The sequence below is a fragment of the Saccoglossus kowalevskii genome, chromosome 20 (genome assembly GCF_978046115.1).
Source record: "Saccoglossus kowalevskii chromosome 20, keSacKowa6.1, whole genome shotgun sequence".
NCBI lineage: Eukaryota > Metazoa > Hemichordata > Enteropneusta > Harrimaniidae > Saccoglossus > Saccoglossus kowalevskii.
Genome location: NC_140660.1, coordinates 7,185,057 through 7,210,850, shown reverse-complemented (window position 1 = coordinate 7,210,850; position 25,794 = coordinate 7,185,057). Strand labels below are relative to the sequence as shown.

At 39.9% G+C, this 25,794-nt stretch overlaps 1 protein-coding gene across 1 annotated transcript in view; it reads left to right on the top strand.

Moving 5' to 3' along the window:
* The window catches only part of LOC100370469 (methanethiol oxidase-like), a 30,208-nt gene extending 6,998 nt beyond the window's left edge, over positions 1-23,210 (top strand). Inside the window, exons 2-10 of the mRNA XM_085494560.1 lie at positions 17,303-17,475; positions 18,076-18,261; positions 19,032-19,152; positions 19,324-19,512; positions 20,003-20,184; positions 20,760-20,838; positions 21,392-21,513; positions 21,732-21,943; positions 22,795-23,210. Of these exons, the coding sequence (XP_085350686.1) occupies positions 17,303-17,475; positions 18,076-18,261; positions 19,032-19,152; positions 19,324-19,512; positions 20,003-20,184; positions 20,760-20,838; positions 21,392-21,513; positions 21,732-21,943; positions 22,795-22,975 (1,445 nt within the window). The 3' untranslated portion in view covers positions 22,976-23,210. The remainder of the gene's footprint in view (positions 1-17,302; positions 17,476-18,075; positions 18,262-19,031; positions 19,153-19,323; positions 19,513-20,002; positions 20,185-20,759; positions 20,839-21,391; positions 21,514-21,731; positions 21,944-22,794) is intronic.
* Positions 23,211-25,794: the final 2,584 nt, after the last annotated feature.

Below are 25,794 nucleotides of genomic sequence, written 5' to 3'. Positions count from 1 at the left end.
TTTTCTTCGGTGGGACAATATTTCCTAGTAGACTGAAATTCACAAATTTCATCCACACGATTTTTCACGAAGATCGGCAGTTTCTTGTCACTATTTAACCAGTGAAGCGTGATTTGGCTGTCTGACCACAAATAGAAATTAGTAATGTTATACGTGTCAGATAGCGCATCTTTGACATATTTACTGAGACGTGTAGCAATTAATGTTGCCATAAGTTCCAATCTTGGTAGCGTAGTTTCGGTCATTGGCGCGATTCTGGTTTTCGCCATCACAAAGGAAGTTTGTTGTGCACATCTTAGGTAGATCACCGCACCATATGCTTTGGGACTGGCGTCGGCGAAAGCGTGTAATTCGAACTCGGCATCAGGATTGACTTCAGGGAAATAGTGACGTTTCACCGGAATATTTCTTGCATCGTTTAGATCCTCAGCAATATGCATCCACATCGAACATAGGTCCGAGTTAAGAGGTTCGTCCCAGCCTAGTTCGAGTTTCCATAACAACTGTATGAATAACCGGGCTTTAACGTGGACTGGAGTTAGGTAACCAATCGGGTCGTATAACGCGGAAGTGAAACTGACAACGTCGCGTTTCGTAATTAGATCAGTTAATAGCGGTACATTATTAACTTTGGGGTAGGTCAACTTATCCGATTTTGTCGACCATCGCATTCCCAAAACAGACACAGTTTCGGCGGGCTCATTGAGGTTGTCGCGTTTGGAAAGTTCGTTCAATTGTTCACAATTAGAAGACCACGCCCTGAGTTTAAATCCGCTCGTCGTCATTAGCTTGTTGGCTTCTTTATAGTATTTTATGGCATTTTCCGTAGTATCAACACCATCGATCACATTATCAACATAAATATTGTTCTTTAATGTTTTGGCTGTAGAAAGTGTGTTGTTGGCGTCTAAATGCGTTTTTATAACCGCATTTAAGATAAACGGCGAGCAAACAGCGCCAAACAATACTGTTTTAAATTGTAATGTTATGAATTTACCTTCTGGGTCAGACGCGTCTAACAGCCACAGAAATTTCGTGAATTTCCTCTCGTCTTCTTCCAATCTAACATTCAGAAAGGCCTTTTCAATGTCACTCGTTAATGCAATGTTATTTGAGCGAAATCGTAGTAGAATGGCTGGTAGGTCATTTATCAACGATGGGCCGGTTTGTAGACAGTCATTCAAGCTCGGAAAGCTAGCACCCTGACTACAACTGCAGTCATACACAATTCTAATGGGTGTAGTTGCCGAGTCCTTCTTTATCGCTCTATGCGGTAAATAGTGTCCGATTCTTGTATCGTCTTCGTTAACTTCTTCGATGAAATCACGACGTCGTTGTTCGGCGATGATGTCATCATACTTTTTGATTACATCGGGTGTTAGTCGGCGAATCATGTTACGTGTACGGTTCACAGTAACACTATAGTTCGTCGGCAGTGGTGGGTGATCCTCTTTCCATGGTAGTCGTGCGACGTATTTTCCTTGGTCGACCCTCAGATGCGTGTCTTTATACGATTCGTAGCTCATACGTTTGTCAGTTTCCGGACTTTCTTTAATTCCAATTAGTTCCAAGTCCCACACATTTTGGACTTTTGCGTCGTCGCCTCGGCGAGTATATTGAATATCCACGTTATCAACAATTTCGCGGCCATTTTCCGTTACAATAGTATTCTTGGTAACATAATTGTCCGGAGTAGAAATCACGTGAAGCATACGTACATTAGGATCCACTGTATTAGTAGTTCCAGAGGGCCCGGAGAGCAAATATCCAAATTTGGAGGATACGGCGGTTGGACCGACCATACCAGAAATTACTTGAGATCCAACGTAATTCCAATATTGATCAGCCCCTATTAATATATCAATAGGAAGTTTCTCATCATCAGAAACTGGATGAGCGAAATGTAATCCCTTCAAATGGCTCATGTTATGAATTTCCTGGGAAATGTGATTAGTCAAGTCCGAAGATATTTCAGGTATAATCATTGCGTCGATCGTCGAGGTATTTCCATTCAATTCATGTGCGGTTAACTCAGTGAATGCCATGGCGCGTACATTGGACGTTTTGTCGCCAAATGTTGATAGTTTGATGTGCTCGCGGCGTGTCGTTTTCGCGGACAACTCTCGGGCAAATTTCTCTGTTGTGAATGTCATATTTGCCCCTTCATCGAAAAGAACAACAGCGCGTATAGGATTTCCGTTCCCGGCTGATATCGGCACAAGCGCGGTTTTCAACAGCACGGGTCCGATGGCGGTTTTCTTATTTAGCAAAGGGTTAGCTTTGGTCAGGGTCACGGTGATTTCAGAAGTAGTAGTTGACGATGTAGATGACCGTTCAGGCTTGTTCGCGTCGTAGTGTAGAGCGGTATGATGGCGTTTCTTGCAGACGCGACACGAGTATTTCGATTTGCACTCAGAAACTCTGTGCTTACCGAAACAATTGAAGCAAAGTCGATCTTTCTTAACAATGTCCAGTCTCTTACGTGTATCAGTAATTATCGTACAGTTCGATGCGAAGTGCGTACCCTTGCAAAAGGGACAAGTTTGCGGTCTCTTTTTCGTTGACTGTGCTGTTGTGTGAAACGCAGCGGTTAATTCCGGCTGCAATGTATCATTCATGGTGAATAAACCGTCTATTGGCTTACCGGCTTGCAGTGTGTCTATTTCACGTAGAATTGCTTTGCGTAGGTCAGGTAAGGTCCAGGCTGAACTACCATGATCTCTGGCAATCTGTTTGCGTATGCTTGGAGGTAGTTTCTCTCTTATCATAGGAACTAAAAGTTCGCCATAGGTAAGCTCATCCTTCCCCAACGATTGTAGTCCTCGGACGTGACTCTCGAGTGAGTCATAGAAGTGTCTCAAACTGTTCGCGTCATCCACGGGTTTACTTAGATTCCATAACGCAGTCATATGGGCGTCAATAATTTGATGCTTTTGTCCGTATCTTTCCTCTAGTAGCTCGATTGCGTGTGAGTAGTTAGCATCCGTCAGCGTCAAACCGCCGACAGTTCTTGCAGCTTCATCTTTCAACATACTTCGTAAATAAACAAACTTTTGAATGTTATCTAAGGTAGTGTCAGAGTGAATGGATGACTTGAAGATATCAAAGAAACTTGCCCATTCTAAAACATTACCGGAAAAGGTTTGTAATTCGATCTTTGGTAGCGCGACTGTTTTCCGCGTTGGATGTGGTTGAGTGTTACTGCTGTTTGTTGTCTCAGGCGTCGTCTTCAGTCTGTTCTTTCTCACAAACATGGCGATATTGTGATTGCGTTCATATATATCAGCTTGATAGTCACCGGACGTTTCGTTTTCCGCATCAAAGTCTTCGTCTGAGGTGAGATCCAAAATGTTAACTTCTAGGTCGGCAAGTAGATGGAACTTACTTGTAAGTTGATCATTAAGCCCTTCCAGCGTGTCGAGCGTGGCCTGTTTATCGGTGCTGTCTTCTTCGTACTTGGCCGTGAGTGCATCGGCTTTGTTGAATAGTCTGGTCATCTGTGAGCGTTGACCTCGACGCGATCTTTTTAGTTTCTGTAACGCTGCAGCTTGTTGATCACCATTGGCGTTTTCTCCTTGCCCGGCGGGTTGTTCTGACTCCGGCATCTTGCTTGTAGATCCTGGTCTCGGCACCAAAATGTTGGGGAGTAAATGTAGGGTGTAGCAGTTAACTCCCCGGGGTAGGATTCGGGAAGACTATACCGGAACAGAACCAGACAGATCAGTTGTATACAAAAAACACAGTGGTGGTTTATTGCCAGATAGACTGATATAGTAAGTAGTAACAACAGATGAACACTCGTGAAATACACAAATTCTGAGTATATATACTCTCTGAACGAGCGTGATAGAAAACACAACTCTATAAAGTAGTAATCGTAACGCAAATATAAATTGGCGGGAATGTGTACGATAGGTCAATAACATCTCGCCTGTGATAGGCTAAAATTAAAACAATCTGATTGGCTGAGAGATTTATCTCAGAATCCGAGGCGTAACGTTACATGACTGCTTCTCTAAAATTGCCGGCATGATTTAGGTCAAAATATAGTGTCGTGATCCATTGAGTCGCAGTGCGAAAGTTCACACGAACATTGCATAGATTGGTGGTAAATAAGAACCATTGTCTAAATCGCAAGGTTTAGTGAACTCGGTGTAAACACCTGCCCCCATGAACCCGTACGTGATTCTATTGAAGTCTCGGGCATTCGGCCTCGGTAAAATACAATACAATAAAAATGTACATATTGCGTTCTAAGGCATCTGGTTCATATATAAGTACATATAATTTCCCACAATCACAATAATCACACAAACACAACGATAAAAAAATAACTAGGAAAACAAACATCGGAGTAATTGTAAATGCTGAGATAACTTCTTCTAGATTGCCCTGTACACAAAACGGCAAAATCGTAACTGTATATAATGCCCTGAGCTCATTAACTGGTGGAATGTAATAGTAGTTGGTTTTAATTACTATACTGTTCGAAACATTTTTCATTCTTAGTATATTCACAAATTAATACGAAGTGGTATTCAACTTCCAGGTCAGCAAATTTCACAGTTAAGTGAATTCAGCTCAATCCCAGGGTGCTTTGCTTCTACATAGATCTGATTGGAAGCGTCTCTAAAACTTGTACCCCAATCAGAATTGTCCTACCATGTGGCGATGGACGTGACACAAAATGGCGCCTTGTCGACTTTAAGCGGCTCTATTTAAACAAATAGAATCTGCGAAAGTATATCGGATGGAGACCGAATTAGGAGGACTTTTCTGACGAAGATGAATAAAGTAGAACTGCGGACAACCACAGGGCTCTACGATGTTTCCGTGATTATTGACTTCACGGAGCTAAGTTCATTGCTCGTCCGCCGTAACATTCAAGTTAATATTGTATAGTCTAAGTATAGTATATGGAAAACCACATGTCGACAGACCGTGCGAATAATCTGGAAAAATATAATTCAATTTTAAAATGTCAAGCTGTAAATTTTCTCATATATAAAATATTCAAATTGACGATTGAAATCAATTTGACCGAAAACAACTTAAATAGGCGGTAAACTCGCAAAGACTTATGGGTAATGCTAAATGCATGCAATGGTGCCTTCGTGAAATTAACTGTAATTGTCTCTGGAATTGACATAGTCGTGCCTGTTTATGCACGTGAGTCCAGTGACCGGCACATGTGAGGTGCCACGTCACCTTACCTCGTCAAATTGTTCGGTGAAAAATTTCTGCTTCAGTTCGACATATTTTTTTTTTTTATCAGTTACGTCGAATCTTTTGAAATTCTCGTTGTGTAAAAAAAAATGATGAAATAGCACTGCTCGGTAAACTCAATTTAACCCCTATTGCATATCTTATCTAGTAAACAGCCGGGGGTTCCCTCCAAAATTAGATATTTTCTACCACAGACTGATTGCTTATTTATTTCGAGCAACTTATTTTTATCTTAAACATTACGTCACAGCCGAGTTGGCTCGCCTGGCTGGAATACGCACAACTGTCATCAAATTAGCATATTCAAATTATCAACATGCTATATTTTTAAGCCAATCAACGTCTTGCGCGTCCACTGACGAGCAATCAGAGCGGTTATCTTGTAACCAGGCGAAGTTGGCCTTTAACCGTGAAGGTTGTTAGCGATGCGTGACCTTAATAATGGGGGCACAGTGTATGCACAACAATGGTAAGCATATACTAGTATCATGATTTGCACCCATGCCTAACGCGTGACCCCCCCCCCTGTTCAAGCGAGTGCCCTAGATATTCTCAATTGCGTGTCAGTTTGATAGGAGCGCACTAATACGAAACAATCAGAAGGCAACCATTTGGAATCACGGGGAGGGAGTAGGCTGGAAGAGGGTGACCAGTACAATTTATTTCGCGTTGTATTATGTGCATACATCTTGTTTTGCCTCAGTGCCTAGCTTGCATCCTGTTGCTAACAAATCTACCGCCCGCCCTCATAATTTCAAATAATTGTCCCAAGACGACAACATTCCCTTTTACTGACAACAGTTTACTCTGTCCAGTTTTAAATGTTTGTTTTTTACTGAAAATCTTGCGTTCACAGGGCACATGAACTATTCCTTCAAAAAATCAAAACCCCTAATGCGCATATGCAATAACTCTTTATTGTATGTTCCAAAATAACGGGTGCGCATGCGTATTAGAATGTTTCTATTTCATCGAATGAATACTATTATAACTTTTTAAGATTAATATAATCTTCAATATACAATATAAAAAAACAAAAAGGAAAATTTCATGTTCTCGTCCATATTGCATCTTTAAGGCATTTTGACAAAAACTCACTAAAAAAATACCCAATATGAAATGTACAAATGTACAAATACTATGAGGCTATTATGAGGATACCTCAAAGTATGCACAAAGGCAGTACAGAGAAAGTAGGGTTGTATAAATCTCGCCTCACAGAAACAGATTTTTTCTATAAAAACTTCTGTGTAGGCAGAACGTTAGTCAACATGGAAGTCGCCAAGTTACGCCCTCTATCGGCGGTCTTATTTTCGAACATTGTCAGTTATTCTATCGGTGGGTTTTAATTTCGCTGAAACCTGATATTGAACCAAAAGGCAAGCAAATCTATACCCCATTCTAGACCAAATAGCTAAAAATTACGACCCCAAAATGCGATTTGCATTAAGTGACCCCCAGGCCTGTATCTGACGTTTCTCAGCCCGTACTTAGCGTCCGTGCACGTCGTTTTCATAGCACGTTTATTGACTGTCATTGTAAATTTTGTGCAGCGTGCATGCTGTGCTTTTATTACTTTCTTATCTCGCTATGTCATGATTTGTGATGTAATCTATTTCATTTTTTCGTATATAGCTTAATTAGTATTTTTACTCGACTGTATTTTATACAAAATGTAGTACCATGTGACTGCTACTTATATGTTTTCCGAGGTTAACTAAAGTGATTGACCAATGACGGGCTAACGTTTTTGACCTCTAAGGACTGAATTACACGATCAGATTTATCTTGTCGCGTTAATCTGTTCAGGATCTGAACGGATTTGTAAACAAATCGGACGTACTTGAACTTTGGCTTCTGTTTTATCTGATCATTGAGATTAATTTGTCCGTGTGAACCACATAATCTGATATCTGATCTTAATGTTTAGAATATCGGAAATATTCAATTTGTTTAAAGCGGGGGAGTCGTCACCTGTGCATGCGTTAGATGGCCATAGCGTGTCACTGTTTACAAACAATCGTCTGCCTGTGAGCCTTTGCGTTTTTAGCGTGTGTTGTTATCGTCGCTTGGGACTCAATTCCCGCGCGTGCGCAGGTGACGACCCGCCCGCTTTAATCTCATTTGATCGCGTAAACAGTATTTTAGAATCAGATAATATTACAGGGGAATAGATGGTATAGGTTACAGGAAATAAAAACGACATTTTACGTTTTCACGTGAAATAAAATGAAAGGTCCATTTTAACAGTAAAAAAAAAACTTCCTAATTACATTTTACATTTTTATAATACTTTTGATAATTTGTGTTAAAGAATCGAAATAGGAAATTGTGTACGAATTACGACATTTAATTCGGAAAATGTTTTATACGCTTACAAAAAAATAATATCTTTGTACAAATTACGAACGAATGAAATAGCTGATTACATTTTACACTTTACCCATGTCTACAAATTTACGTTTTTTATTTATTTAAATTACATTATAACGAAAATAACTTGAAAACAACTGATTACATCTTACAAATTACCCCTTGCCTACTGTGATGTGTTGACTTAGGAACACAAAAAACATCAAAAAAACCGGAGAGCTTTCAAGTTTAACTTCTTGTTTATTACGCCAATCTCAGTTACCCCAGCGGCACTACTTTTACATATCAATACACTCGGGTGATCAGGTGACATATAACACCATTACAAGATTAGGTATTCTGACGCATGCAATAAAGTAGTTCCAACACGTCAGACCTACCCTCTTTACAATATCGGAAATGTTCAATTTGTTAAAGCTGTTTCGATCGTGTGAACTTTTGTAAGCATCACATCAATTTGACGTAGTTGAATCTTATCGTACAAACCGGCTTTAATCCATGCCGAGAAGATTTGCATGAACGCAACCTATGTGCTTCCGGAGGACCCCCCCCCCCCCCCCCGTGGATTTCTTTCGTGATTTGCTGAGGCACATTGTTCTGCCTGGTTTTTTAACTCCGTAAACACGTGGTGACTACGTGATACGTGCAGGGAATTGGCATGCTACCAGTTATGAATTATCACGCGCGCTCTTGTTCATTTGACAGGCTGAACAAATCAGAGCAGATAGCTTTGTTTGGTTAATAACGTTCCGTACTGATGCACTGTGATACACTTCATTATTCGACCCCGGGAGAGAGAGAGAGAGGGATAGAGGTCAGGTCAAGGTCGTGCTTATTATAGTTGTTTACCGATATTTCGGACTACGCCATTGGCAACTTTTTATTGTGTTCGACTGGGAGGTTTCTGATCTTCATAATTTAGAGCTGAAATGTTAAAACTTTTTTTTTTGAAAAATATTGCCAAAATGTTGTGATAGGTATTTTTGATGGTTAAAAACCTTTCACTTAGGTAACCGGGATTCGGTCGTTTCCACGCTAGGCTGACAAAAGACACACACAAGCTTCGTTCATGTTCCCAAAACGATTCTCTGCCACGTCCCTGGTTTTCACCCGAGACAGCATTAAATCCATTTTTATTTCTTGTCACCCCTTAACCAATTACAATCAGTATAAGAGACTCCAAGGCCTTGCCTTCCAACAAACAACCAATCACATGAAAGTTTTACACATCATAATCAATTAATTACTCGTCAAGCTGTCTAGAGAAAACATTTCTATACATTGTCAACACTAACTAATATTGATGGGGTAATAATCTCGCACTAACATTCCACCAAGATACTACCTTTTTTAAACTCGCAAACAACATTGGTTTAGAATTACAGCTACTGTCTTGTATCTTAAAAACTGCAGAGTCATAAGATGTTTTTGGTTGATTTCGACCAGCTCGCCATCTGGTCTTGTCATTAACCTTTATCAGTATATGTCATGACAACCACTGTCAAACTGACTGAAATATAAATCATGATACAACCCCCTGTTTTACATTCTGCATGTTCTCCGAACATACCGTTCCAATACCAAGGATGTCATCACATTTATATTTCACACGTCAAATACATCAACAATTGTTAAGCAAGTAAAATACACTCTAATATAACAAAATACATAGTTTCAAATGAGTAAATACAATGATTACATATGGTAATTATAATTTCAAATAAAAAGCTATAAATTTAAACACTACTGTTATGATTCTAAAATACAATAGTTATATATATTTAAATAAAAAGATTATGAGGTTAAATACATTGGTTATATTTTCGAATATCCTACTCTATCAAGGAGAGGTGCCAGCACTTCACTTGCTATCCCAATTATTCAGTATTGGGTTCCCTATCTACTGCATACTAATAATATCCCTGGGAATCTCGGTATATACTTCAGATAGACCTACCAATAATCTATAATGATTCCCTACCCCTTCCACAGCCATGCACTTACTATCTTTCCACTTTGGTATCTTAACGGCTTTGGGCAAAGGAATTACACGTTCTACACCATGAAATTTGTATTTTAAATCACCCCATTCGATATTCAACACGGACGAAATTATACCACGTTCAACTGTTAAATTCTCGATCACGGGTCGCTTTGCAAAGGCCAAATGGCTCGGAGACACGTACAGGGTCATAACATTTACCAAGACATACAGCTTGTCATTGGATATCTCTAAAATTAACTTAGTACGGGGCAATTTAGGTGCACGATACATTATAGAGCGATTATGATAACACTTGCACAATCGAATAACCGCCAATATTAATAAGAATCCTGAACACATTAAAATCAGAATTAACGTTTCATTTCGAAGTTGGATCATGGAACTCTTCAAATCTCGCAAGGGGTGGTCCGTAATTAACTCGTCTACTGGCAAATATAACGTTTTAGCCCGGGCCCTGGGAAGGGTTGCAATCAATATGCTCAAAGTTCTCACCTTACAAACTGTATATACTGACAAAATCAGTGACCCTGTGCTTATAATAGCCAGAATGGTTTCAATTATAGTAATAGTTTTGACTTCCAAAAACGGTAAGGCAGGGGTTTCATCCGTAATGTCGCTAAATAATTTGTCTACTTTTGAATAATAAATTGGTTTATTTTTTCTTAATAAATCTGCCGTTCTGTTTAAATCTACCACCAAACGTGCATCAGAACGTACAATTTCTTCGAAATTCCCTCTGTTAATGGTGATGTTAGGGAGTTGTACTCGCCACGGGTTTTCATACATCGATTCCCCCGTAATTTCTGTCAAATCATCTGGGTCATAAAAGGGTATTAAGAATGGCAAATTTACCGGATGCAGAAACGTGGGGGCCTCGTCTTCTGTGCAACTGGTTAACAATGGCGATACATAGAGATTGTCGGAATTTATAGCGCATCCACAGGGCAATTTAATTATACACATTGTACAACCTTCAATAGGCTCAGGGCTTTTATCCCCGCATGCTATTAACCATTTAGTATCATTGCTATTTACCAAAATATTCCCCTGTCCGATTTCGAGAATCTTAGGGTCGTATACTGGGTTGAGTATTAAATCTATTTTACATGTGTTACGAATTTCCTCTTTATTATCATAGAACAAAGCCTTCGTACACGACGACTTACGCATATTTATCATGGTAATCACAGAGGGACAATCTTTTACTGTCAGACCAGTACAAGACGAAATTTGGTCTGCACTCATTTCAACGTAGTAAGTTTCATCTTCATTAACCCCAAAATACTCTGCAACTGACGTTACCTTCGTGCGCCCGTTCTTTGCTGTATTATTGTCGAAATGCTGAGGTTTATCACCTAAATCATAAGGGAGGGGCATAGGCATGACTATCACTTTATACACTTCGAATATGTCGTTTTTTATAGTAATGGGAATTCCAACCTTTATGTACACATTATTGTCTGTACGCCGAAATGTCACTCTCGCATTATGGTAATAATAATTCAAATTCGTGTATGCTATATCAAAATTAGGATATTTCTTTCGTAGTTTCTTTCGCACTGCCCTTAAAGCATCCCCTAACACTCTCGGTCCTACCAACTGCAAAGGTAACCTTTCTTGTAATAACACGTCAATCGAACTCACCCTACGTTGTGTCTCCCTTTCAAGTAACTGTAACGCTTGTAGGCGTTGGATAGTTTATCGAAACATTAAATGTGTGGATCGCCGTTCATAATTTAATTCTTTTTCTAACGCCTCTTGATTTAGTTCCATTCTGTTCAAGCGCTTTCTCCATTGCGATAAATCAGATACGATCGAATAAATGGCCTCATGATTTTCCTTAATCCCATTCAGAGCATTCCCTATTCTTTTATTCGTTGTGAAAACATATGAGTTTAAATCATCTTCGTACGCAACAATTTGATCTGTCATAACCTCGGTGGAACTTTCCAATGCCGCTACATGCCGTCTCAAAATATTTACGTCGTTCGACGTGGCCGTTCCGAATAAAGATTTCGATACCTTCCCTACAAAGTCTAATAATCCCCTCTTCTGCCGTTCATTTCCCAACTTCCTTTTCTCTATCTTTGGAAATAACACACGAATCGCTCGTTCATCTCTCGAAATATGATACATATAGAACTTATTCTGTTGTTCGACTAACTTCAAAGTTTCCCCGTATTCTTCACAAAACTTCGGAATGAGGTGAACTGTTTCGTTCGAACATAATGACTCATTCACACTCATCATAGGAATATCTAAATAAGGTATTGCGAACGTATGATGCCAGTACGTTAGGCTGTTATCGATGTTTGCTACCCGTTCAAACAATACTCCATAATTGGGGCGCAGAACATAATCTCTCATCTGCACAGACGGTTTCCATCGTACGACCAGTAATACACTAATAAATATCAACGCTATTCTCATCTTGACATCAATTTCTCGGGAGACGCACTATAAATTAGTAATGAAATGAAAAGAAAGGGGTATGACACATGATAAATGAAAAATTCGTGGCCAATTCTCAATTTGCGTGGTCGAATGGTAGAATTAAGTACCCACCTAAAGCGTTCCTATGTTCTCATCAAATTGTCCATGGCGTCACCGCCCGGCGTCTTCATGAAAGTGTGACCCCCAACACCAAACCCGTACGTAGCTATAGTGCGGACATAACACTTCCATGTAATTTAAACTTAGGCTTTATCATGGATTCTTTCCACGCTCCTTGAGAAATTATCTCGTATGAATGAATTCGTTAAGTATTGTCGTTAGTAATGAATGATGTGCGTCCCAGGGCCTAAATAACACTCGTCTTGTCACACACTAATCTCTTTTTAATATACTTCTAAACCATTAATCAACTTTTCCCGCCTTCTTTTGTTCGCTTTTGTCGATCCCATAAGGGGTATCGGATGGTCTTCTAAAAATAATCTCGCCTGTTCGTTTAAATTCTCATAACATTCCCAAGAATTTTGATCTTTTGGGTACCCCACCCATTTAATAAGATACTCTTTTCTACCGTTCTTTAGCCTACCCTTAATAATCTTTTCGATACCAAAATATCCGCTATTCTTACTATTCATCTCTGTGTCTCTGAGCATACATACAATTCAATACCACAACAACAACAACAAAAAACGGTAAGAAAAAAGATAGAAAAGCAAGCAATACATTACATTACTGAGCAATAGGGTTAGGGTTCTGGAAAAGAGTTCAACGTCCTTGAGTTACACAGTGTCAGTTACAGTGTCCAGCGAGCAGTTCTCTAAGCAATACACAGATAGCTAAAGTTCTAATTCAAAGTCTATATAGCGTCTTCTTCTTTCGTCGCGTTAGTCCGGGTCGTTCTTTCTCTTCTTCTTGTCTTTAATGTCACACAATTCTTAATTATACAGTCCTATCCGGTACTGGTCCTTCCGAAGGGGTTCTGAAATCTTCATCTCTTCAGCGTTGTACATCGGTGCCATACTGGTAACGGTGTTAGTCTTCGAGCGCGGTTTCTGAGTCGTCTCTGCCATGGAGCTGTTAGTTCGGTTCACAAGAAAGACACCTCTTCGTCATTTCACTTTTCTTCACAGGATGAGTTTTGTGTTGAACACAATGCCCGGGTTCTCCACCACGTGTGATAGGTATTTTTGATGGTTAAAAACCTTTCACTTAGGTAACCGGGATTCGGTCGTTTCCACGCTAGGCTGACAAAAGACACACACAAGCTTCGTTCATGTTCCCAAAACGATTCTCTGCCACGTCCCTGGTTTTCACCCGAGACAGCATTAAATCCATTTTTATTTCTTGTCACCCCTTAACCAATTACAATCAGTATAAGAGACTCCAAGGCCTTGCCTTCCAACAAACAACCAATCACATGAAAGTTTTACACATCATAATCAATTAATTACTCGTCAAGCTGTCTAGAGAAAACATTTCTATACATTGTCAACACTAACTAATATTGATGGGGTAATAATCTCGCACTAACATTCCACCAAGATACTACCTTTTTTAAACTCGCAAACAACATTGGTTTAGAATTACAGCTACTGTCTTGTATCTTAAAAACTGCAGAGTCATAAGATGTTTTTGGTTGATTTCGACCAGCTCGCCATCTGGTCTTGTCATTAACCTTTATCAGTATATGTCATGACAACCACTGTCAAACTGACTGAAATATAAATCATGATAATGTACTAAGATAGACCCCATACAAAATCTAGTAGGCACGTACTAAGATGCATTATTCCTCACCGTTGTTGGTTCAAGAGAATATATTCTAAACGCAACAATGGTTTTACAGTCATGCAAGTCGTATGATGAGCTGACGTTCCCAAACCTCTAACAGTCAACCCCATTTAAGGATGTAGTAGACTTTCGTGGTAATTTTTTCTTCATTTTTCTTTCCTTTTATTAAATGGTGACTTATACATATAAGCAGCCATACGACCTCGTTTTTTTTTTATTAAATTACGTTTTTATTTCAAGAAAAAACGGCCTTTTTGAAAAATTAGAACGCTCGTCATGTTATTCCGTTGACGTGGCCAGAGGTCACTTTTATGAAAGACTGTCAAAGTGAAAACGTAGCAGTCGACCGTGAATAACGACCTGGTTAGTTTCCCACTTCGTCCTTCACCTTGATCAGCCAGGGCGACTTCACTTTGACAAAAGTGAGCCAGTAGCATTAATGACCCTCTTTCAATACACCTGTCCTATCAATCGCGCCCTCTAGTGACGAAAAGCTTCCGCGGCGTAAATGGGTTACCATGACACAAATGTTCGTTGGTCAAGATTGGGTAGTAGTCAACCGGACAGATCGCATTGTCTAGAAATTGTCTGGTAAATGCCAATCAGTTGCTACCAGCGTCATATTTGAAGGCATTCCGGTCACTGGTAGGTTGTCGCATCAGACTCATGATCGCTAGACCCAAGTTCAAATCCTACCTTAGGCTGAACATCAAAAGGGTCGACCCCTACCCTGGGTGAGTGTGCCACAGACTCAATGGGATGGCCAATTCCACTGGCTGAGATTCATTCACTAACGAATGTGACTTTGGGGGAACCTTGGTTAAGGTCCGCAGGTTCTTGTGTTCGACGGAGCCTGGTTAATGCCCGGATAGCGCATTAAATTTGCCATTTGACAAAGAGATGACCTCTTTGGCAAAAATGCACTATGTGTCAGCACTAGCATTTGCACATACAAAAAAGTCAGGAGAGACAGCAGTGACACCCAATGTCCAGAACTGTCGCCTGGCACAAACACATTTATTTCGCTGATCACGCTGGAACGAATTAATTATAACATCCGTGACAATTCAGAAAAAAATACGGATTCGCATCCTGTCCGACTGTGGTATTAAAAGCACAGGGATCGTCACCTGCGCACGCGTGGGAATTACATTCCAATCGACGCCAACAATGCACGTTTGTTTGAAAACATCGACACGCTATGGCCGTCTGCTGCATGCGCAGGTGACGACCCCCCCCCTCCCGCTTTAACGTGTCGTGTATTCAAATTAGAACAACCCACGGCATGATAGAATATGCAAATGAAAAAGACTTTAAATCGACTTCCGTCTGGCAAACTTCGTGATCTGTAGTAATCTTTTTAACTGAGCATAATCATGGGAATGATAGAAGGGTGTGGCCGGGTCCATCCCTGTAAATAGATTGGATTCAACAATCCACCGACATTAGGTGAATGCGATCACCGTGACAGTGAAAATTGTCGAGTGCGCCCTCAGTCGGCACACGATTGTTGCGTCATTGGCTGGTTCTCGCCTGGAGCGTCATGGCGCACCAAGCCAAGCGATTGACGATATGGCGATTACTTGTTAGGCTATACTGATTTAATTTTATGGATGACATCCTCTGGAGACCCCAAAACTAATGCGAGAGGGCGAAAAAAAAATCATGCCAAAAAAAAAAATCCCGCTGAAACCACAGGACTACGGAGCTGCTATTACGAATTGAACCACAGAACACAATGTATCTAAAGACAACAAGAAGTCTTTATTTGTAGGAGGCACATGTTGATATACACATCTCGTACTGTATTACTGTCACAGGTATAACCATTTCAGACAAGCTCTAGTACATGTAGTCATGATGAAGTACCTTCAGTCAAAACACTGCATTCAAGGTACAACATGAACATCATTTTCAGTACAAGTCAAGGCGGAATGTACATATCACTACTTTATGACAATAACTAACTAACCATTGCAATGATACAGAAATGTCCTTGCTTGCTCCTCTCTACACAGTAGGGGTTAGCTTTAACCAATCTCTCGTATAGCTGTGTAAAAGTCGCATCTCCCTGGCCGCGTACCAGTCTACAACAATCCCTCAGTTTTTCTTCTGAACTTTTATGCTCACGTATTCCCGGCAACGCAATACGCATTTCCAGAAGATCATTTACGACAAAATTGGCACGTTTTTAGATAGTCCAAAAACAGTTTTACGACAAGCCGGCGCTTTGCGACAATACGAGTCGGCAAGTTTCGGAAAGAAAACCGATCTGTAGAGACTCGTCGTCGGAGATTTTTTGTTTTGTTTTGAGAACAGGCGAAAACTAATGTGCGCGTGGATGTCATCCATAAAATTAAGTCGGTGTGGCCTTACCTGCCAATCTCCTTCCCATAAGTCTTTGCGCTTTACGCAATAGTAACTCTGCCTCAAGCAGCCTTCAATTTTGTGGCCAATCACCTCACTAGGCTTTTTACCCTAAAACGTGGAAAAATGTTTGTGACAGCCGAACTATTTATTAATATCTGACTTATGTGGAAACGTAAATACCAACAATTTTAGCACGGACTATTTTGTGCAATGTAATGTTACTGTAGTGAAATGACGCACGTGTTACACTAAACGCTAGCATGAATCATGTACGTTTAAATTAAATTAAATTAACCGAACATCTATTTCAGAATTAGGGCGTAAAACATGTTATAAAACTGATTTGGGTAATTGGATGACTTGAACAAAACTATGTTTACCGACAGGGAACATATTCGAATATGCAAATGAGTTCTATGCAAATATGCAAATGAGCTCTATGCTAATAATAATAAGTAACGCGTATCGAACTGTTCGGTTAACTGCGTTATTTGCTATTCGCAAAAGACGCTGGGAACCAGCAAAGCTGCGACACTACAGTACCACTCAGACAGGCGATGCACACCACGGCAGACTGACGAATCGAATCCGATACAAACAAATACTGAACTTTATTAGGGACGACGTCAAAAGATCGATGTCGGATAAAAAACTTAATTCCTTTAGTTTTTTTCCAAACCCCCCTACCCCCCACTGAAACTTAATTGATAAATATTGGGGTGGGTGTAAAAAGATTTTACAAATGCACCTCTTTTGACGCACAGATTTACACTCCAACCAAACCATTCTCTCGTCTTGGATATTTTTTTTCCTTTACGGTTATTTCTATCCATGATTGGATAGTAGAAAAAAACGAACTACAAATACTCCAAGATTTTTTTGACTTCATTAAAAAATAAAATCGTTTTTGTAGGATGGAAACTTTTTGAGGTCCAAACCCCCACCCCAAACTAAAGGAAATAAGTTTTTTATCCGACATCGATCTTTTGACGTCGTCCCTTATTAAACTGTTATATTGAACAGTAGGTAGCGGGCTATCTAAACGTGACTGATCAAGCACGTCTTGTGTTATGTTTTTTTTTTCAGCTGTCAATCACCCAGGACGTGGACCGGGATATGCCACACCGTTGGCGGCGTTCAAGTCTGGAACCAGAGAGGAGATCGTTTACTTGCCGTGTATCTATCGCAACACTGAGACTAAGAAACCCGATTACCTGGCTACCGTTGATGTTGACCCTAGGTCAAGCACTTACAGTCAGGTATGTAAGTGAGCCATTCGTCAACAGTCTAAAAGAAGCCAGGTCACATGACTCAACTAATCTTTTAACCATCAGTTCCTTCGTTTTATTACAAATTCCCAAAAAAGACCCGTTTATAGTCTGCACTTTTTCTCGAAAGTTTTGAACAAAAATAGCCAAATTATTTGAGTAAAAACTGAAAATTGACCCAAATATATCTGTTGGCTCAAAAATTGGGGTTTATTTCCAGAAATATTGAAGAATAATAGAAAAAAGGGCAGACACATTTTGATGAGAAAGTCTGGTACTGAAAAGGCTAAATCCCTGGTAACGACGAATGCTGTGTTTTGCGTGAACGATTCTGTTCTTTTTACTTCGATTCTGAAAGATTTACGTATATGTTCCGAATGGTGCCGAACATTCAAAACTCGCGTTTCGGAAGTTATTATTAATAATGAGCCGCAGTGTTTATAGCATTGTCTACATTATACATAATCCAGGAAGACGAAATGCCCGTATGTGGTGCAAATGATGTGATTTATCCGTTTCTCTTCTGATACGTTCTTCTATTGTGTCAAAGTTGTACCACGTGACTAACCCCATTCACCCACAATTCACCAGGTCATCCATCGCTTACCCATGCCATATGTGGGAGATGAATTGCATCACAGTGGTTGGAATGCATGCAGTAGTTGCTATGACAACTGCTGCAGAAAAAGAAACCGTTTGGTGCTGCCGTCGCTTTATTCGAGTCGAATTTATTTGGTTGACGTGGAAACCAATCCAAGGCGTCCAGCACTCGCAAAGGTAAGATCTCACGTTTCTGTCATATCTCGCCGACTGCGTGACCACATGGCGTGCAATAGCCAAAACTGCGTCTAATTTTCGCCCGCCCGATTGGCAAAAAGTATCGCGTATATCTATAATTTCAATGTTTCCTACAACGATTACGTTTTATGTTGTTAAAGCGAAGGGATCGTCACCTGTGCACGCGCGGGAATTGAGTCCCAAAAGACAATAACACGCGCTAAAAACGCAAAGGCTCATGGATAGACGCATGTTTTGTAAACAATGACACGCTATGGCCATCTGACGCATGCTCAGTTGACGACTCCCCCGCTTTAATATAACGTGTTTGAGATAACGATAAACCACAATCTTGTTTATATATCGTCGATATGTGATGTCGCACTGAGCTGTGAAAAAAATAGATCATAGTGGAAAATGACCGCCAAGGTCTCGTTGAGAGCGAGATAGAGCCACGCGATTTGTTTTTTCCCCTGTTATAGTTTTTCATTTTCTGCTGCAATCACCTCCACTGTTACGTTGTTGCATAGCAAGTGGAACAGTAGATGTAACAGCAGCAGATGATAGAACACTATTCAGTTGGAGGGTAAAACCCATCTTGTGGGGTTCTCTCGACTTCAACGAGATCTCGGCGGGCGTTTGCAAAAAAAGTGGACTAGGTAACATTTGATCATGTTAATATATTAAGGCTGTGATATGACATATGGTTGAGATAGATTATAATTGCGACTTTACATATTATAATTTTAATATGTTGTATTTCTTTGCAGGTAATTGAGCCAGAAGAAGTGATATCAAAGACAGGTCTGAGCAATCCCCATACAACTCATTGCCTTGGTAACGGTGACATTATGATCAGCGCTATTGGAGACGGAGAAGGAGGCGGAAAAGGTTAAAATTACTAAAAAAAATAAAATAAAAAATGAAAGAACAAACTGTGTACGTTCATACAGTCTCGAGATTCGCGAGAATTCATTGCACGTAGACGTACGTGTGCGTCATGGTTGCTATGATGTGTGTGATTGATTGATTGATTGATTGAGTAATGATTATATCTTATAGGTGGCTTTATTCTTCTTCACGGCGAAAACAAAAACAACGACTTGAAAGGTAACTGGGAAGCCAGCGGAGACGCAGCCCCATTTGGTTATGATTTTTGGTACCAACCATACCATAACGTTCTTATCAGCTCTGGCTGGGGCGCCCCAAGGGCCCTGATGGGTGGATTTGATCCGGAAGACATAAAGAAAGGTGGGTAATATCGAATCAGATTGAATCAAAATAGATCACCGTCTATAGTTGCGCTCCGAAATGATAATCTAAATTGTTGAGACTATTCCGTAATCATGGTTTTTGTAGCAGTAAACGCGAAGGTGACAAAAACAAATCTCGTCTCTCTCTCTCTCGCTCTCAGCGAGACCTCGGCGGCCATTTCCAAATTTGCTATATTACGTAAAATATACGATCGCATCTTCGCACATGACTTTGGCACGCAGTAATTCATCAATTTATCAGTTTTTTTAACTTATCATTTTAATCTATATCTTTCACAACTTTTGTTTGGCTATAATTTTCAAAACTGTTTCCAGAATTGACAAAGTCATCATGAGCATTTAGTCAGTGAAAATTAAAGCGCTAAAACGGTTAAAGCGAGGGAGTCGCTTGGGATTCAATTCCCGCGCGTGCGCAGGTGACGACCCTCCTGCTTTAACTAATATAAAACGCAATATCCCTTTTTCAGGCGAGTACAGCCAGTCACTGCACGTATGGGATTGGACCACACATAAACGAATCCAGGACATTGACCTTGGACCTGACGGCATCATGCCATTGGAGATCCGATTTTTGCATGACCCCATATCTACAGAAGGTTTCGTCGGCGCCGCATTCTCTAGTAACATAATTCGATTTTTTAAAACAGACGTGAGTAACAATTTGACTTTCTAATAAATCACGACCACGGCGCCATTTTGAAATACCTTTCATTGCGTGGCATTCGCTGGTTCCCGGCGTCCTTTGCGAATGGCAAGTAGGACGCAGGTAACTAGTAATCGCCATATTGTTCCACTGGGTTGGTTTTCCGGCCGGAAGGCACGTGACTGAGTGACGTAATTTGAAAACATTCCAAGTTCCGTTCTGCGTAAACGTGTCTGTATTACTACAATAAAGCCATGCTCATACATTCTGCCTGCTTAGACAAGCAACGAGAAAGTGATGGACCAATCAGAATGCCCGATTCGTTACTAGTTACCGACCTCTTGTGGCTTGTACGCCATGACACTTGAGGCGGGAACCAGCCAATGCGTGGCATTACTATACTTTCACTTGTAGACGTCCAGAGTTATTCAAAATATTTGTCAGTGATTTGTTGTTGTTACTCAAATTGTCACTGTAAGCGACAAATACAACACTCTCACTTCAAACCGGCGAATTGTACGAAATATATGCCTGTTCCAGTGCCATATACGTTATTTTGTTTCAAATGTTATTTCTTTTAGGATGGTAAATATGCGACGGAAAAAGTGATTGACATACCTGCCAAGAAAGTGGAGGGCTGGTTTTACCCAGAAATGCCAAGTACGTAGTCAATATCAGTAATCTTTTGTCATTCAAACGCCTATTTTGCAATCTGAATGAAAGCAAACAACTAATCGGCTAATTAACGGCACATTACACAGTATTTGAACCTTCAGATATGTATTACCAGAATATATCAATAATGTGAGGTTATTACGAGAATACCTCAAAGTATGCACGAAGACAGTACAGCTGGAGTATCGACCGATGCGCAGCAGAGGTCGATGCGCGGCGGTATTCTCGTAAGGTATTCTCGTAATAACCTTGTTATTATACATCTTTTCCCTCCAAGGATACATTATGGGAATGTCAAAATCCAAAATGTTTAGAACAGAATCAGCGAACTTCTTTGTGTGGAGGCAGGTCTTTTGTGGCAGCCATGTTTGTTTTTATTATTAGAGGACACGCGTAATCATTCCATATTTAGAATTCGATTTCCTAATATGGTAGGATGAAAATATCCCGTAAAATACCGCAAACTTACGGCACACTGCAAGTTATGGCGTTACGGTGACAGATGTATAATAATATAGTTTTTGTGAATCTTTTATAGGTTTGATAACCGACATACTGCTTTCTTTGGACGACAAATATCTGTACTTCTCCAATTGGGTACATGGGGACATACGTCAGTATGATGTCACTGATACCAGCAATCCACGCTTGGTTGGACAGGTGCGTAATGAGTGTTTAATGGGCACAACAATCTGTCAACTTTTTTGTTGTATTGTGGGTAATGAGTACGTCAATCTGTCAACTTTTTTGTTGTATTGTGGGTAATGAGTACGTCAATCTGTCAACTTTTTTGTTGTATTGTGGGTAATGAGTACATCAATCTATCAACCTTTGCGTTGTAATATGGCAATAAAAACAAATGTTTTCTTGTTTTTCAGATTTTCCTTGGCGGCAGTATAACAACAGACAGTGGTGTAAAAGTACTTGAAGACAAAGAATTGACATCACAGCCAGAACCATTGTACATGAACGGTAAACGAGTTGCAGGAGGACCACAAATGATACAACTCAGCTTGGATGGTAAACGACTGTACGTCACCACGTCACTATACAGCGGATGGGACAAACAGTTTTATCCTGATATGGTCAAGTAAGCATGCACCTTTGTTTTTGCAGAGGATGCGACAAACAGTTCCAATAATAGGATAGCACACTATGTTACATCACATCCTGTCAGTATACGAGTACATTGCATTATGGGATGGGACATTTCATTACATCACATCACATCACATCTTGTCAGTATACAAGTACTTTGCATTATGGGACGGGACGGGACATTCCATTACATCACATCCTGTCAGTATACAAGTACTTCGCATTATGGGATAGCACATTCCTTTACACCATATCCTGTCAGTATACAAGTACATGTACATTGCATTATGGGATAGAACATTATATTACATCATATCCTGTCAGTATATGTGTACATTGCATTTGAGATACCATACTTCATTACATCATATCCTGTCAGTATACGAGTACATTGCATTATGAGATAGTGCATTCCTTTACACCATATCCTGTCAGTATACAAGTACTTTGCATTATGGGATAGCACATTCCATTATATCACATCCTGTCAGTATACAAGTACTTTGCATTATGGGATAGCACATTCCTTTACACCATATCCTGTCAGTATACAAGTACATGTACATTGCATTATGGGATAGAACATTCTATTACATCATATCCTGTCAGTATATGTGTACATTGCATTTGAGATACCATACTTCATTACATCATATCCTGTCAGTATACGAGTACATTGCACTATGGAATAGAACATTCTATTACATAATATCCTATCAGTACATGTGTACATTGCATTAGGGATATCGTACTCTATTACATCACATCAAGGTAGTTGTAGTGCATTGCACAAATCTTCAATACAACTTGTCTGTAGTCAATAAATTTATTACTTTATTTCAGACAAGGCAGTGTGATGCTGCAAATCGATGTCAATACAGCGACTGGGGGACTCACTCTTAACAAGGACTTCCTGGTGGACTTTGGCAACGAACCCGAGGGACCAGTCTTGGCTCACGAAATCCGTTACCCAGGTGGAGACTGCAGCTCTGACATTTGGATGACCCACACTGCAAAATTATAGATACCGCGTTATTAGTGGTTGGGTGACTGCAAATAAGATTTGAGATTGAGTGACCCCAGAGGGCGCTTTTTATCTGTCGCTTAGAACTGTAGAATGGTGATTGTAGAGGGCAACGAACTTGACGTAATTTGATGACATTATTTCTAAATCCAAATTCTTTAATGATGGGTATTGAAGTTACCCGAGCTAATACATTAATAAATGAGTAAATATATATGTATACGTAACCACACAACATTGAGTTTGTGCATCATTGTGAACATCAGAGTTGGCGACAATATTTTTTGATCACACAAAGATGTTTCCATGGTACAGCCGAAAGTTTGACAGATTGATGTACTCATTACCCACAATGCAGTGAAAAAGATGATCACGACAGGTACTAAACATTAAGCAACAGGGAGTGAGCAAGTTTACGGATATAGGCTGTAGATTTTTTTGGTAAAACTATGATGCTCACAGCTGTGAGGAGGTTTACCAAAGAAACTGTACATGTTGTATTTTGGTCGAGTGTGTTATACCGCTAATTTTGAGGTTTTTTATTCATGGATTCTCCATGTGTATGTTATATAACACACTTTCCAAATAAATAGTGGTCCGATAATCTGGTAAGGTGGGTGTACATGGCTCACTTGGTACGCCTGCATATGGTATGACGGGCCAATCTTTTTCGCATAGTACTGTATGGTGACATCATGTCAAGATCCCATTGAAGTCTCATCTCGTAGATAGCGAGACTGAGGCTACGACATTCTGACATGATATATATCAATGTTCAAGGTTTGTAATGAAAAAATAAAACTTTTCTTGCCACTAGTGAAAAATGTAATACATCGAAAATGTACAGAAAATATAGTTCTCGTAATCCGTCATATCGTGGGCAGCTATTTTGATCCACCTGGACATCCCAGTATCCTAGTTACCTCGGGCATGCGCATTCGCATTTTTCTGAGTTGAAACGTTTATGCGAGAGCGAGATTGTAACAGGATCTTGGTATCATGTCACCGTAGTTGCAAACCCCAAGTAATGTACCTCTGATTTCACCTATTCCCTGCTGGGCTTAGTCAGTAGAGTGGCCAATCTGAATTCCACTAACCGGGTCTTAGAAAAGTCATCTTTCAAAAATGAAGAGGGTTCGATATTCTCACTTTGACAATGAGCGGGTGAGCTAGCTCTAAGTTCAGTTTTGTAGGTTAGCCTCCTTCCACCGATCATCTGCCCACACCCTGAGGAAGACTAAGGAAAAAGAACATCAAACAACATCAAATCCTAATATATAAAAAAAAATCTAAGGACACCAAATGTGCCAGAAATGATTAAAATACCATCACAAAGGCGTAAGACTGACGCACGAAGAACCATCGACCTCCACCTACGCCTAAACCTTATTTAACTCCAGTGACTGCAATTTTCTTCAGCAAGAACAGAATTACTTGAATGACATCACGGCAGTAGGCCTTCCATCGAATACACCAGAAAATTGCCTCAGTATTTACTTCCTAGTACATATCATAATGTGACAGTGCAGGGCAACTGACCTTTGAGTATTCATGTTAGAGGGCGGTTGTCGTTTCCTGATTCTCAAGACAATTTACAGACAACTTTCTAGACTCCCAAAACAATTTACAGACAACTTTCCAGACTATCAAGACAATTTACAGACAACTTTCCAGACTATCAAGACAATTTACAGACAACTTTCCAGACTCTCAAGACAATTTACAGACAACTTTCCAGACTATCAAAACAATTTCCAGATAACTTTCCAGACTCTCAAGACAATTTACAGACAACTTTCCAGACTCTCAAGACAATTTACAGACAACTTTCCAGACACTCAAGACAATTTACAGACAACTTTCCAGACTCTCAAAACAATTTACAGACAACTTTTCAGACTCTCAAAACAATTTACAGACAACTTTTCAGACAACTTTTCAGACTCTCAAAACAATTTACAGACAACTTTCCAGACTCTCAAGACAATTTACAGACAACTTTCCAGACTATCAAGACAATTTACAGACAACTTTCCAGACTCTCAAGACAATTTACAGACAACTTTCCAGACTATCAAAACAATTTCCAGATAACTTTCCAGACTCTCAAGACAATTTACAGACAACTTTCCAGACTCTCAAGACAATTTACAGACAACTTTCCAGACACTCAAGACAATTTACAGACAACTTTCCAGACTCTCAAAACAATTTACAGACAACTTTTCAGACAACTTTTCAGACTCTCAAAACAATTTACAGACAACTTTCCAGACTCTCAAGACAACTTTCCAGACTCTCAAGACAACTTTCCTGACAACTTTCCAGACTCTCAAAATAATTTACAGACAACTTTCCAGACTCTCAAGACAACTTTCCAGACTCTCAAAACAATTTACAGACAACTTTCCAGATTATCAAGACAATTTACAGACAACTTTCTTTACACTCAAGACAATTTACAGACAACTTTCTTTACTCCCATGACAATTTACAGACAACTTTTCAGACTCTCAAAACAATTTACAGATAACTTTCCAGACTCTCAAGACAACATTCCTGACAACTTTCCAGACTCCCAAAACAATTTACAGACAACTTTCCAGACTCTCAAGACAATTTCCAGACAACTTTCCAGACAACTTTCTTTACTCTCAAAACAATTTCCAGATAACTTTCCAGACTCTCAAGACAACTTTCCAGATTCTCAAGACAACTTTCCAGACAACTATCCAGACTCTCTCCAGACAATTTCCAGACAACTTTCCAGACTCTCTCCAGACAATTTCCAGACAACTTTCCAGACTCTCGCCAGACAA